Source organism: Vitis vinifera, chromosome 18 (assembly GCF_030704535.1).
Source record: "Vitis vinifera cultivar Pinot Noir 40024 chromosome 18, ASM3070453v1".
Classification (NCBI taxonomy): domain Eukaryota; kingdom Viridiplantae; phylum Streptophyta; class Magnoliopsida; order Vitales; family Vitaceae; genus Vitis; species Vitis vinifera.
The window spans coordinates 1,202,060-1,216,934 of NC_081822.1; the positions used below are offsets into that span (position 1 = coordinate 1,202,060).

The 14,875-nt window shown below is 34.5% G+C and overlaps 3 protein-coding genes across 3 annotated transcripts; 2 read left to right on the plus strand and 1 right to left on the minus strand.

The window, feature by feature from the left end:
- The first annotated feature begins 2,353 nt into the window (after positions 1–2,353).
- Positions 2,354–4,340, plus strand: LOC100262535 (uncharacterized). The gene is made up of 2 exons (XM_002285894.5): positions 2,354–3,091; positions 3,456–4,340. The coding sequence occupies exons 1-2, from the start codon at positions 2,552–2,554 to the stop codon at positions 4,218–4,220; spliced, it is 1,305 nt and encodes a 434-aa protein (XP_002285930.1). The 5' UTR covers positions 2,354–2,551; the 3' UTR covers positions 4,221–4,340.
- Positions 4,341–5,789: 1,449 nt separating this feature from the next.
- LOC100267694 (uncharacterized) lies at positions 5,790–6,198 on the minus strand. Its single transcript, XM_002285893.4, has one exon. The coding sequence runs from the start codon at positions 6,142–6,144 to the stop codon at positions 5,872–5,874; it is 273 nt and encodes a 90-aa protein (XP_002285929.1). The 5' UTR covers positions 6,145–6,198; the 3' UTR covers positions 5,790–5,871.
- A 7,605-nt stretch (positions 6,199–13,803) lies between these two features.
- On the plus strand, positions 13,804–14,682 carry LOC100245335 (uncharacterized). The gene has a single exon (XM_002284801.3). The coding sequence runs from the start codon at positions 13,804–13,806 to the stop codon at positions 14,680–14,682; it is 879 nt and encodes a 292-aa protein (XP_002284837.1).
- Positions 14,683–14,875: the final 193 nt, after the last annotated feature.

Consider the following 14,875-nt stretch of genomic DNA (forward strand, 5'->3'; position numbering starts at 1 on the left):
AAATATTCTTTTCCCTTTTTTTATGTCAAATAATATCACATTCATGTTACGTGTCTCTTCCGTAACATCAAAAATGCTTATTTGGAAAATAATTTCAGAAGAATTCTTGCATATGCCCTTTTATTATAATTATTATCATTCATAGAGGGCATTATGGCCCAAAAATCCTAAATACACCCTTAATTTTTCTTTTTCTTTTGTTTCCCTCAATAAGACGCATATAGAGATAGAAAATATAGATGTATTTAGCAATCCTAGAAAAATATCCAACTCTATAAAATTTGTAACAAATGTCTATTGTAATTTTTTTTTCCAACTGAATAGTGAATGGTGGTTGGAGTCGTTGGACAACTGAATAGTGAACAGAAATATTTTTTAATCATTCTTCACTCACCACACGGTGAGATCATAAAAGGATTCCTCTGGCTATTCCTGCACTTTTCTCGCCAACCAAACAAAACTATGGCAAGATTGCAATGGGACTTGTCTGGGCTCCATACGAATATTGATAATATTAACCATTTTGTCCCATCACATACGAAACTACCCAAGAGGAAATTTGCTTGTCCACGACAACCTTGTGGTAAGCCAAATTTTGTACGAGACATATTTCATCACTACTTTTATTATCATTTTTATTATTTTCCCACATAAATCGATTGATTGTATTTCATTTGGACGAGGTTAAATAATAAAGTGACAGTGTTATCGTATCAAATAATACTCATTGGAAAACATGATCCATTATAATCTACTTGTACAATTTAATTATTTTACTCTTACGAATCATTTTGGTATTTGATAATTTTATTTTATTTATTTATTTATATCATCGCTTACCAATTTATAACTCATTATATATTTTTAAGTAATGTTTTCGTCACATATAACATGAAATATAATAAAAAAGAGGATATAATGTTCTATCTCATATCTTGATGATGATATATAAGTTCAATAAAATATAGGATAAAATAAGTAATGAAATGTATTATTCATCATATTTTATTTATTTATTTTACATAGAACATGTTAATCTTATTGTAAAATATGAAATATACATATTTCAGGTATAAAAAATTTATTTTTTATCTAATTTTAAAATTTTAATATACTCATTTTATAAAATAAATTTTCATTATAAATTAAATTTATAATTAAAAAATAAAAACTAAAAAAATATTTATTAAATAATATATATAAATTATTTTTATATATTAAATAACATGATATAATTTATTTTATAAAATTCAAATACTTCATTAATATTATTAAACATAACAAAAATTTTATTTTTATAAATAAAAAATATTTGAATATAATATAATTTTTATTTTAAACGTTAAAAATAATATTATATATATATATATATATATATATTAAAGAATATCATATCTAATAAAAAAATTATATTCTATTAAAAATCAACTATCATGTCCCATAAATCCCATAAATTAAACGTGGTCATTATAGTTAAGGTTAAAAATTTTATAGTTGTAAAATGCATACCATAAAATTTAATTGTGTCTGTTATTTTTATATTTTAACATTTTTACTACTAATAAATAGAAAATAAAAGTGACGGATAAAACCAGAATTGAATTTTAATTGTTTTTACTTTTTACTACTAATAACTACCGACGCCAGTACAAAAGTCTAAGGTGTCAGATTTTAACCTTTCAATTCGCATTCATTTTGAATGCGTTTTGAATCCAAACAGAGCCGACCACTAGTCCACGAAACAGAGGTCCGCTTCTAGAAATACGAAAGAAATAAGGGGGAAAACGGACAGCACGTGTCACTATTAAAAGGGGCCGAAGATATGTAATAATTACATCCAGCTGCCACCATCACATGGCGAGAATTTCATTTGCGGTAAACAAAGAGGATTGAGCGAAGCGAAGGCATCAAATAGGATAAGGAAGAATGTGCCCCTAAATTCCGAAATAAATGACCCATCTTTCATCTTTCATAATCGTGTAACAAAATCCCATTAACTAATTAACGTTTCAAATCTCAGTCAACAAAAGCAGTCTCTAGAAAATCCCAAATGACTCAAGGAGTGGCAAAATTCAATTATGTCTTGTCAATGTCGTGTCTGATTTGTCTTTTAAGAAATTAATTTTTTTTTTTTTAACATTGAATTAATATCTTTTTCATATTTAGTTAGTTCTATTAAATTAGTTTTATGGTTTGATTGTATCTTGATGCGTTATCGAGTAGGCAAAAAACAAAAAAAAATTCGGATGAGAGAGGCCTATCACCTATGTAACGAGGACAAGTGTAGACGAAACGATCAGTCGTTAACTACCAGACCCCATTTATAAAAATAGATGCGGTTACAGTTGTAATTGACTAAATTGTGCATTATTGCTTTAATTTGGTAATTATTTTGGGGTGAGATATTAAATATTATTTAGTATTTACTCCTTCCTCTCATCCTCTGCAAAACCAAGGGCCAAAGAAGGATATTGGTGAGACCATCATCCTTTTCTCTTTCTCTGATCGGATGGAAGAAGGGAAGTGGGAGATCAGGGGCAGAAAGTGAAAGATGGTGAAGAGCCCTAAGAGACTCATCACCATGAGATTGGTTTCGGATCTTGACTGGCGCATTCTTCTCCTCATCGTTCCTTGCTTCTCCCTTCTCATCTTCTTCTCCATCTCCTCTGCGGCCACCGCCGCTACTCTCAACACCATTTCCTCTTTCGCCCCTCTCAAGTCCTTCTTCTCCAACCGCACCCCGCAGCGGTCCGATGTTCTCCTGAATTCGCCTTCGCCTCCGGCTAGGGTTCCGGCGAGGGACCGGGCGAAGAAGGAAGAGTTGAATGGGTCGAGAATCGCAGTCTGTTTGGTTGGCGGAGCCAGGAGGTTCGAGCTCACCGGACCGTCGATTATGGAGAAAATCCTCAACGAGTACCCAAATTCGGATCTTTTCTTGCACAGTCCGTTGGACCTGAACGCCTTCAAGTTCTCTCTGTTGAAAACCGCGCCCAGGATCGCAGCGATTCGAATCTTCCAGCCCAAACCGATTCCAGAAACCGAACCGCAGCTTCGAGTCCTCACCGCAAGGAACTCGCCCAATGGGATCCAGGTATAATTCAAAATAATTTAATTCAAATTTGGCGATTCTCATTTGTATTTGTCTACTTGGGGGTAAAAACAACGAGATAGCGAAACTGCAATTGCTGTATCTTTGGCCAACTCTCCAAATTGGGGCCCCGCCCGGTGAATCTAGCTCCTGGCGCATGTTAACCTCTACCCGTTGTCCTTGTGACAAATTTCCTAAAATTGAAATGGGGATGCATAGTTTTTTTGACGATAATACCCCTGCCTCCGGCTCCTCGCGAGGGGTGTATTTACTATTTATTATGTTTTCCTTTGCTTCAAATCTACTTTCCACCAATGGCTTTTATCATTCGGATGCTTGATTTTCAATTTGTTTTTGGGCATGGCAGGGTCTTTTGCAGTATTTCAATCTTGTAGAAGGGTGTCTCACGATGATCAAAGCATATCAGAAGGACAAGAATTTCACATACGACTGGATAGTTCGGACTCGTGTCGACGGTTACTGGAACGCGCCATTAGGGCCCGAATATTTTGTACCGGGAAAATACGTGGTGCCCGCCGGTTCCAACTACGGCGGACTCAACGACCGGTTTGGTGTCGGAGACCTCAACACCTCCACGGTGGCTCTCTCCCGACTGGCACTCGTTCCCCAACTAGACTCATCCGGGTTTCGCCAACTCAACTCGGAAACCGCATTCAGGGCACAGCTCACCACCCAGGGCATCCCCCACCTCACAAAACGCATCCCCTTCTGCGTTGTCAGCGACCGGAGATACGAGTTCCCGCCGGCACGATTCGGCGTGCCAGTGGCGGCGATGTCCAGTCCGGGCCCGCTCAGCGGCGCCAAGTGCAGGCCATGCGAACCGGTGTGCCAAGGGCCGTGCGTGGCGGATGTGATAGGGTCGCTAATTAAAGGTTGGAGCTGGACCGACTGGGCCAACGGGAGTCTGCAGCTCTGCGACGCTCATGGGGAGTGGGAGAAGGGTTGGGAGAAGAGATTCGACCGAGTCGCGGGGTCAAAACTCGCCCGAGCCAGGAAACGAGTTGGGGCATTGAGATTAAAGGATTGCGTGAAGGACTTTGAGGAGATGAGGAACCGAACTAGCAACTGGGACGCCCCAACGGCCAGCGAGATTTGTAAACTGGGGTTGTAGTGGGGGTATTTTGGGAATTGTAGAAATGAATTTTTTTTTCCCTCCCTTTTTTATAATATTCAGAAATACACTGTGTAATTTCAAAAGAAAAAAATTCTATTAGATTTAAATTTAGTTGGCCGCCCTCTTGTACAAGTCAAATGCTTTTCGGAAACGTTGGGGACCACAGAAATAAATGAGTTTCTGACCTAATTCCCAGAGTGGCAGTGATGATGAATATTGCTGGCTAATTTGGGCCTTCATCATCTGAGTGACTTTGTTGTTGAGTTGGATGAATGACTTTTCCTACAAAATGACCATCCACTAAAATGGTCTGATTGGTTTGGTAGAGTAGGTTTAAAAAATAAAATAAAATAATCGATAGAACCTAATTCAATCAAATCAAGTTTGTCTAAACAATTAAATTATTGATTCGTAAAAGTTATTTCAAATTAGTTTGATTTGAAGTTAGAAAATATTTTCAAAATTTTAAATTCATAACAGCAATTATCAAGAGTACTGATGGAGCCGCACAACATGGGTTGCGTGCAATTGCCAGTAAGCTACACGATCTTTTTTTTGCGCTTTAAAATAAATTCTCATATTTGTCTCCATCAACCGTCACTAAATATAAATATTAATATCAGATAATCTTAACTAATAAGAGATAATAATCTTAAAATATTATTAAGAGACGTGGAAATTAAAATTTTATTTATAATTTGCTAATTGAATCCACTCCATGATGACTAATAGCTTCCACCACTAAAGCTTGCTTGACCTACTCCAAGTACGTGTTGGGTGTGGGACTTGTACGTGTCTGTATAGTTTGCTGAGATGGTGGGCTTATGAGTCATGTCGCCTGTCATGGGCTTGATCAACTCCGAAGCAATTAGGATTGCCTGGAATAATGAATGCAGCTTGATCATTGATTCTGATCGTGCTTCCAATGAGATGCTTCTTGTCTTCTTATTTTATTTTAAATTAACCAGTAGCTTTTGGTTTTGATTCAATTTGATAATTAAAAAAAAAAATACATTTTGGGTGTTTTTGAATTTGACCAAAAAAAGTTGTACGTTAGGGTTGGAAAGAATATACGGCAGCTATACGTATAAGGTGGGCTACGTGTCATGTGAGTACGAGGTTGTGCCATTTACCTTTGCAACTATTTTTATTGTCCTAAATGCCATAAGAGTTTCATAAAAAAAAAAAATTTTAAAACTTTAAATAAAAGAACTTTCAAATACATAATCATCAGTGTAAATGGTTTATAATCCAATAAATAACTCTCTTATAAAAATATATTTAATACAAATTTTAAATTATTTTTAAAAATAATTAATTAATTAAAAATAATTTCCTAATAATTTTAAAAGACACAGTAAATCTTTTAGAAAGAAAAAATAAAAAAAATTATTTTATTTAATTCTAATCCAAGATGCAATAATTCAAAGTTCACACCTGATCCTAATGCCTCTCCCAAATTGAACCATATATCCTATAAATACAGGTATACAAATTTACATTTTTCAAAATTTGTGCACACTAAATTACTTTTATTTTCAAGAAAATTAGTCTGGAAGCTTTTACTAATGCTTAAAAAAATAACTTTATTTGATAAGCCAATCCAAACAGACCTTAGTGGACAGTTGTACCATACAACACTTGTTATTTACTGAATATAAGACTGGCCGGTGATATCAGTATCTCGATCACCGGTTGACGGCGGTGGCTTGTGCTTGGGCTGGATGTTGGGCCCCTCTGGCCCATCTGCACTCTGCGTGTTGCTGGCCGGCGACTTTACCAGCTTTCTCGATGGCTCGTCGTCGGCTCCGTACAATCCGCCGCCGTAAGCATCGTGAGTGAGTGGCTCCATCGGTGAAATATTGGGTGGCTGCTTCTGTTTCTCTGCCCCCTTCTCCATCTTCTCGCTCTCCCTCTGCATTTTTTCCTCCTACAGTTTAAAGTACGTTTATCAGTTGCCAGTTACTACATGGCTTTTTTATCGGCTTTGCCAAAGATACAGGTGTCCAATTTGTGTGATTTGGCGACCAGAGAAGTGCCACGTAAGTGGTAGTTTCTACGTCTTCGCATCATGAGGCACGTGTTATCTGTAGAAATGCCACGTAATGTTGCTTGTGGTACTGATATGGGCCTACACCGCTTCAGTCTCAGGAGTCCAAATGAATGTCTATCTCGATTCTTGAGTCTAGGTATTGGCTGTCGCTCGTGCGATTGGGCTCTCACAAGGCCCAATTTGGTTCCTGTCATGAGTGATGGCCCAAAGGTCACCACTCCAATGGCACTTGCTAAGATACAAAGATTGAATTGATCAAGTGAAAACGTTGAAATTTAAATTTTTGAGAGTTGAGAAGAAATAAAAGAATAATTGAAGCCTTGTTTAAGAGAGTTTCTTAAATGTTTTATTAAATGTTAAAAACGGTTGAACATAATTTTTAAAAGTGTTTGCATAAAAGTTTTAATTTTGCGATTTATGTAATTTACAAAAGCAAGGAGGCCCATGCGTTAATGTGAGGTTTTTTTATAGACATTCAATAGAATATTGATGACAACAAAATAAGTGGTTAGAATTTAATTATTTTCATTAAATGAAAGTAGGAAGTTTTGTCAAGAAAAAGAAATAACTTAGAAGAATTTTTCAATAAAGTACAAATGACAAACTTAAATTATTTTTAATTCTAGGTTGAAGCGAGTGTTTGGTAAATTAATTTAATGACTTAAACTAACATAATAATTTAATTTAAGTCACTGATTAAATTAAGTATATTTGATATAATAATCTAATAGTGTGACTTAAAATAAAAAATAACTTTAAGTAATAAGTAAAAATAATTAACTTATTTTTAAGTTCATATCTTCATTTTACATTTTTACTCTCATTTTACCTAATTATCTTCACGATCTCAACTATTACTTGTTTTCCTTTATCTTAATTATAATTTATGAGGATAAATATGTCAATTTGATAATTTAAAATAAGTTTTAAATTAATTTTATTACATTATCTTAATACTTAAAGTAAAAATTAAGTAATAAGTTTCAGATTAATAATTTAACTTAAAGTCAACTTAAGTCATTAAGTAATAAGTATTAAATTTTACCAAAAGTTAATAATTTATGTATAATTTAACTTAAATTTAATTTAAATATTAAGTTTTATCAAACCGCCATAAGTACAATTAACTAAATTCATGCTCATTAATTTTTTGAAGGATAAGCCTTGATCATTTCAATGCAAAACATTTTTTTTATGAAACATATCATACAAATCTTTTGAGATTCACGATCTTCTTGGAAGTACTCACAATATTTTAAAAAATAACTTGGGCACAAAGGCATGAATTGTATTGAATTTGGGACTTTAAAAAACATGAGTTTTTTTTCATATACACTTGGGTGATCTATCAAAAGGTTGATTAATTACTTTATTCCTAGCATCCCATAAAACTTGGTTTTGTGGTCAATCATGTGATCAATCAATTAAAATGTTTCTCCTCGATGGTTAGTTAGGTGATTTACTAGATGATTGATCGGTTTAATGAGATTTAATACCTACAAGCTACTTTGTGTAAAACTTAATAGGAATGTTTTCTTGACTGCATCTGTGAGTTTTGAATGATCAAAAAATCATTGCATTCAGGTAAGAGAGTTTCAATGCCTTGCATAGGAATGATAATTTTCTGAGTAATTCGGGTCACCCGCCCCTATTGGGACGGGTATGGGAATATCCTATTCAGGTATAGAACGGGTTTGGGGAATATATAAAACCCCGAATTGGGTTTAGGGCGGGGATGGGTTTTGCAGTTTCCGCCTCGCCCCGTATTTGAATTACCAATTTACCCTTATGTGATTACAAAATACCCAAAAAGTCCTCCATATATGATCATTTATTCCTCAAGTTTTAGGGTTATTTCGCTCGTGAGAGAGTCAGAGGGCTTTCGCTCTCAGAGGGTTTTTGTTCTCATTTCTTCCTAAATTGCTTAGGGTTCTTTTGCTCGTAAGAGGCTTTTCGTTTTCTCATTCTTCCTAAATTGCTCAGGGTTCTTTTGCTCGCAAGAGGCCTTTCATTTTCTCATTTCTTCCCGTTTTATCATTTATTCCTAAATTGCTTCTTCCCATTTCACCCTAAAAGTACAATTTTTGCTTTGAAAACCAAAATACCAAATTCGTAGACAACAAATTATTAGGATTTCTATGGATTCCTCATTTCCAGGTAAGAAAACCCTAAGTTTTAAGGCTTTGTTAGAAATGTCTTGTTTTTCATATTTTCTCGTTTTGGTTGATGGATTTGAGATTTTTTGGGTTGTTTATTTGTAGATCTATGCATTTTGTTCTCGTATGTGCAGTTTGCAGTTTTGTTGCACAACAAATGCTTGATTAAATGTGTTTATGATAACCCATATAACTTTTATTGAAATTTCAAAGACCCATGTTCTGTAAAAGCATAATTCCCGAAAATACATTTGGGACGGAGATGAGATTATCAGCTCTTTTGTAAATGGGCATGGGGGACACCAACTCGCCCCGCCCTGGGTTTGGGACAGGGATGAGAAAAAATATATATAACCGGGACGGAAATGGGGTAGGGATGGCCTGTCCCATACCCGCCCCTTGCCATCCCTAGCCTTGCAAATGTATTTCTTCCCTTACTTTAAAAAATTATTGGTTCTACCTTAAAGCTTGGCATCCTTAACATTTGTACCTTATCGTTATTATAAGCTCTTACATTTGTTGCAAAATTTTCATATTGTTCTCCCTTAGTGAGAGTTTTAAAAAAATACCTAAACATTTGTAAATGGTCATTGGAATCTTGAATCCAAGCGTAAATTGACTTTGAAAAGCCTCGATTGAAACTACTTTTGATTAAGTGGAACATTTTCAAATTGGAAAAAAATGTGAAGAGAGTGGATGTATGTGGCTGCCAAATCACTACAAAAATCACCATTTGCACCATCTTCTCTCTTTTATACTACAATTTATTTAAATTATTGCATTGTATTCATACATATTGAACTTTAATTTATCAAGATACTTTGTTTCATTTAGAATTTGACCAACACCCAATTCATCCTCTTCTTGAATGTAGAAATTGGTTGAGTTAGCTTAATTCACACCATGTTTTTCCTTAAACACAATACTTAAATCATATTTCTATTTAATTAGAATTTTCAAAAATATCATATTGATTCTTGTCTTTAATAAAATTACTTTTAAAATATGACTTTCCAACTTGAAAGTTAAATACTATCTCAAGTATGACTTAAATGTTATGCCCAAAAGTTTAGTTTATATTGGAAAATCATATTTTGAAAATGTTGTACCAAAATAAGGATAATTTTTATATTATTATTGTCGAGTTTTATGCATATACATAGTCTTTTTTTAACATATTTTATTTTCTATCTTTATATTTCTCTTAATAAAATTAGTAATTCAAAGATAAATCTAATTGCATACAAAGACATACGATATACATAACAAACTACCCACAAAGTCTTTCAAAGACTGTGAATATAAAAACTATATGATCAAATGATCGTAAAACTCAAATTTAATGTATATAAAATTATTTGACAAAAGTTATCTTTAGGACTTGGGTCTTAGAACTTATACTAGATCTCATGCTCATGATGCAACGCTACATATGCTCCATAATGAACTCCTCAACACTTCTAGCGGATGCAAATCTCTTTTAAGAAAAAGAACAATTACAAACAATTTTTAGAGTTTCAGAATATGAAAATGTCAATAATATTTATATATATAGAGGGACAAAATCCTAGTAAACAAGAATCCTAATTTTTCAAAAAGATTGTTATTAAAAAATTGAAAAAATTGTAAATTTAATTTTTGAAAATTTTTATAACAAATGGTCAAGTATTAGGTAAATAGAATGCTCGAGCGAAGAACTTAAATGCTCAAAGAGTTATTTATTTGAAAAATATAATTCATAAAGCTAAAATTCGAATAGTCTAAATGATTAAATGAACATGATCAACTTAAACTAAATACCCCAATACATTAACACATATTAATTAACCTCTCGGAAAACTTAGTTACCCGGCCAACCTTGTTGCGCATGCCTACTTCGCCAAATTATTGCAAGACTGTCGGTATTTTTATCTAATGTCTCAAATATTTTTATATTCCAAAAGAACTCCAAATCCAAATCCCTAACCTTAATCCTTCAAAAAAAGAGAAACTTATTAAACCCTTGGGTTCCCCTAAAGGACCTTGACCTCTAGCCAGATAATTCCGATCCGACACCGCCAAAAACATTGCATATTCTCTCCACCCTAATAATCCTGTAGCAGTAGTAATCCGCATGTATTTTAAAGATACCTTGTCCTACTCCTCCCAATAATTCCCATGTGGGATGGCTCCAACAGTACTGCATCGTCTTATGCTCCATGCATGAACGCTACCACCCATTCGCCCCCTCGCTGCATTGAAACGAAGAATCTCGTGACTTTTGTCGCCAAGAGTTACGAGCTTCAATGAGCTGATGACAGGTATTATTCAAGTGTATGGAGCCACGTTTTTCATTTACTTTTTTCTGGTGGTCGTTAGCCATAAAGGTTTGATGGAATCAATGGGTCCTTATTATTAAACTGGTGACACTCAGACTTCAAGTCTTCGTTCTTGGACGGGCGTTTTTTATAGGTGAGAGATGGTATGTTGGGTGAGTCAACGGCCACGCCACCTCAAGCCTTAATCATCACCTACTACATGTTTTCCACCTTGGCCCATTGGAAATTCCAAGTGCTAGACCCCAAACTTTCAGGAACCACTTCATTTGAATACATATATTAAATTAAATACCATTTCTATGGGTACCATGCTAATGTTCTATTCAATTCCATGATACAAGAATTGTTATCGGAATATGATTAATATAATTAAAGAATGAAACCCCTTTCAATGAATCAAATTAGATATTATTATTTGTTACAATTAATGATATAGAGTTTATTGGATAGTAATTTTACAAACATATTCTTAGTCACTTTATTTTAAAATCAATTGATTGTGAATGACAATAAGTTAATAATCCTTTATGTGATTTGATGTTGAAGATCCTCAAAATCTTGAGAAAAAAAAAAAAAAGATTTTCTTTTACCATTTTCTGGATATAGAGATAATTTTTTTGCCATTTTTTTGGAGATGTTATGAGTGGTCTTAATTGAGGAGAAACAGTCTCCCTTTGATGCTTTTTATAGTCACTCTTCATATGAATGAACAATATTTACTTTCCTATAGGCTTTTTGCTAAATGGTAAAGTAGCGACACAGTTTATCAAGACGACACCATTGGTAGTTAAGTCATGAGCTTGGTTTAACCTGGAGGTAGTGAGTCGAGAATGTACCTCCTTATGGGTAGTGTTATACTAACATCTTCTTATTTCAGGGACGTATTATGACCAGATACTCATTTTCAAGGTATCTTATTTTTGCGTCACTAAATGTCATACTCACTTATATTTATTTCGAAACAAAAGCTTATAACAATGTTTGAGTACTCGTTATCCCATCACATACTAATCTCAAGTCTTTTGTTATTTGATGAATCTTATAAAAGAGGCTAATCATCTTAATTTATCTTAAATTCATTTTTTAATCATCATTTTCATGAGTAGCAATATCATTGTATGTCTAACATTATCTATTGATTCCTACCAATACGATGATTTGTTGGCATAATATAATTTCTCATGTTTATGTTATTGAGAAATGACTATTAATTAAATTGTTTATTAAATAAATATTATAGTTTATTTTCAATAAAAAGGCAAAGCAATAGAACGAGTCTTAAAACATAAGCAATAAAATGCCACATAGTAATATATATATATATATATATATATATATATTCTTATTATCTTATATTTTAGTAATAATCCCGTACTTCATACTTATGATCTTAAATATCATTTATTTATACATTTATTCAATGGTTTGAGGATGAAGATGATATTATATTTTCCAAGTTGTTAGTGTAATGTGCTTGAAATTTGATAAGATTAACCAAATCCGAGCATTAATTTGGGCAATTTTTGTGTAATCAACTTCAAGTTCCAAGAAAGAGCATGCCAAACATAGGTGTCTTGCTGAAGACGTGTTGAAGAAAAACAGCATACCAGGTATGAGCTGTTCTGCCCCCAAATTAATAAAAGCCCAAAAGGTTTCCCCAGGAGCAACGACACCCCAAAAATATATATATATATATATATATATATAAATACTCAGGAGTATTTTATTTACTGAGGTAGTTAACCAAAAATGGAAAACGTTAATTTTTTACAAATTCCTATGCGCTGTCCGTCAATTTAACCATCCAGATTACACGTGGCCCCAGGCTCTGGCTAATAAAAAAACCCACAGCGGAGTACAGTGCCACCTTGATTCCAGGCCAGGGCTGCCCAACTAACCAAACAACCCCATAATAATGGGGTGTTGAAAGGTTACATCTAATTACAAAAACAAAGAATTACAAAATATATAAATTTAAATATATATATTTTTTAAGAAATTTACCTTGAGTAAATGCATATATAAATAAATTATGTGTAAATTAATAATCCAAATAACACCATATTTTCATGATAAATCAAATAAAATAATTTGGAAATTTTCTAGTGTGAAGCTTAACATTTAGTTAAGCATTTTTCTTGCAAAATACTTTAATATATGATTACATATTTGGCCTAATACTTTAATATAATATTATTTTTAGCTAAAATACATCAACATATAATTACATATTTGGCATAATATTTCTAAGTAAGTGACAGACATTATGCTAAAATTAATACTTCTTATAGCACTTTTTTAATGATATATCAAATAAGAAAATTTAAAATTCTTCTAATATGCGTCCAACTTTTAATCAAGTGCTTTCAAAAATTCACGTGAAAAGAGGGATTTATATGTACAATTTCGATATTATTTCTAGCTAAAACATATAAATAAATTATTACATATTTGGCACCATGCTTTAATATTAATATATAATTAAATATTTGGCATAATTTTTATAAGTAAGTGACAGATATGATGGTAAAATTAATAATTTATTTAATGCAATTTTTTTTATGAGAATTTAGAATTTTTTTTTACCTTCAAATCCAGTATTTAATTAAAATTTTTTGAAAAATCATTTCTAGAAAGGATTTCTATGCCCAACGTCAATATTATTTTTAGCTAAAATACATTAATGTGTGATTATATACCTGGCATGATGTTTTAATTAGAGCGCATTAAAAATAAAATGCTTGGATAAATGGCTTGGACCGCAGTATGGACTCCACATAGCACGTGAGGTGAAAGTGGGACCCAGAAAGGAGAAGAGCCAGCTTGTCAGATGCACGTGGTGTCCCCTCCCCGCGGGAAATGGAAACCAAAAAGCGGCTCGGAACTCAAAGGCTAGGCCCATATGACCTGGCCCTTAAACACCCTGTATTTATTCGCGGATCCAGTCCCCCTTTTCGTGTGTCTCTCTTCCCATTCTTTCCTTCTATTATAGACTTCGTTTCCTTCCTTGCAAAACAGCATCAACGTGAAATTTATCTCAGACCGTGCCAGCCATGGTGGCCGCCGTCTTCCGTCGTACACTCTCTTTTCCGAACTCCAGTCTCAGCCGTCCGTCGAAGCCGGCGAAGACCTACCACGTCAGATCTATCAGTCTTCCCTGCAGACCACATCCTTTGATTTCTCAACTCAAGGAGGAGATCAAGGAGCTCAGAGCCTGGGAGTCGAAGCTCGGGGAGAGAACATCGGCTTGGCTCTGCGAAGGGTTGAGCCGACTTAGGACTGTTCACTACTCGCTGGATGACATACTCCAGCTTCCTCAAACCCAGGAGCTGCTCCGCCGCCAGCCCGCCGCGGTGGAGAAGCTTCTGGAAGACTTCCTAGGCTTCGTCGACTTGTACGGACGCTTCCAAACCTCCGTTTTGGCGTTGAAGGAAGAACAGTCGGCGGCGCAGGTGGCGATCAGGAGGAGAGATGAATCGAAGGTAGCACTGTTCGTGAAGGCTCAGAAGAGAATGAATAAGGACATGGGCAAACTCGTCTCCACCGTCCGGAGCACCGGCCGGTTTCCGAACGGCGACGGCGAGCTCATTTCCATTATCAGAGATGTTAATCAAGTAACAGTGCTGGTATCGGTGGCTCTCTTCAATGGAGTTTCTTCATCGTGGGCGTCTCGAAAATTCCCGTGGAAAGGATTGAGGTTGTCGAAGACGGCGAAGAGAGTGAAGGTGGAGGAGTGCATTCAAGAATTTCAACAAGTGGGAATAGATATTTTCTGGGGTTTGAAGAAGAAGGGAAATGAAGAGGTTAGAATCGATTTGAAGCGAATGCAGGCTTTGGAAAATTGCATTCGTGGAATTGAACTTTGCAGTGAAAGGGTGTTCAGGAGTTTGATCAACACAAGGGTTTCACTCCTTAATATTCTCACACAATAGAGATTATTTTTTTCTTTTATTTTCTTTTCTATCAAACGATAATGAAAGGCGTGAATCTTTTTCTCTCTGCCTGCTCTCTCTTCAAAGAGAAGTGAAACTGTTTACATTGATCTTCCACAGATTGATGAGTTGTATACAGCCTTAAATTTCTGTAAATTCTTGCATTTTCTTTACAATCCTGACACTCCCCATG

Bases quoted from the DNA above. Each gene is read 5' to 3' on its own strand.
- LOC100262535 (XM_002285894.5), top strand. From the start codon at position 2,552: ATGGTGAAGAGCCCTAAGAGACTCATCACCATGAGATTGGTTTCGGAT. The intron at 3,092-3,455 runs GTATAATTCAAA...TGGGCATGGCAG, and splicing joins ACTCGCCCAATGGGATCCAG to GGTCTTTTGCAGTATTTCAA.
- LOC100267694 (XM_002285893.4), bottom strand. From the start codon at position 6,144: ATGCAGAGGGAGAGCGAGAAGATGGAGAAGGGGGCAGAGAAACAGAAG.
- LOC100245335 (XM_002284801.3), top strand. From the start codon at position 13,804: ATGGTGGCCGCCGTCTTCCGTCGTACACTCTCTTTTCCGAACTCCAGT.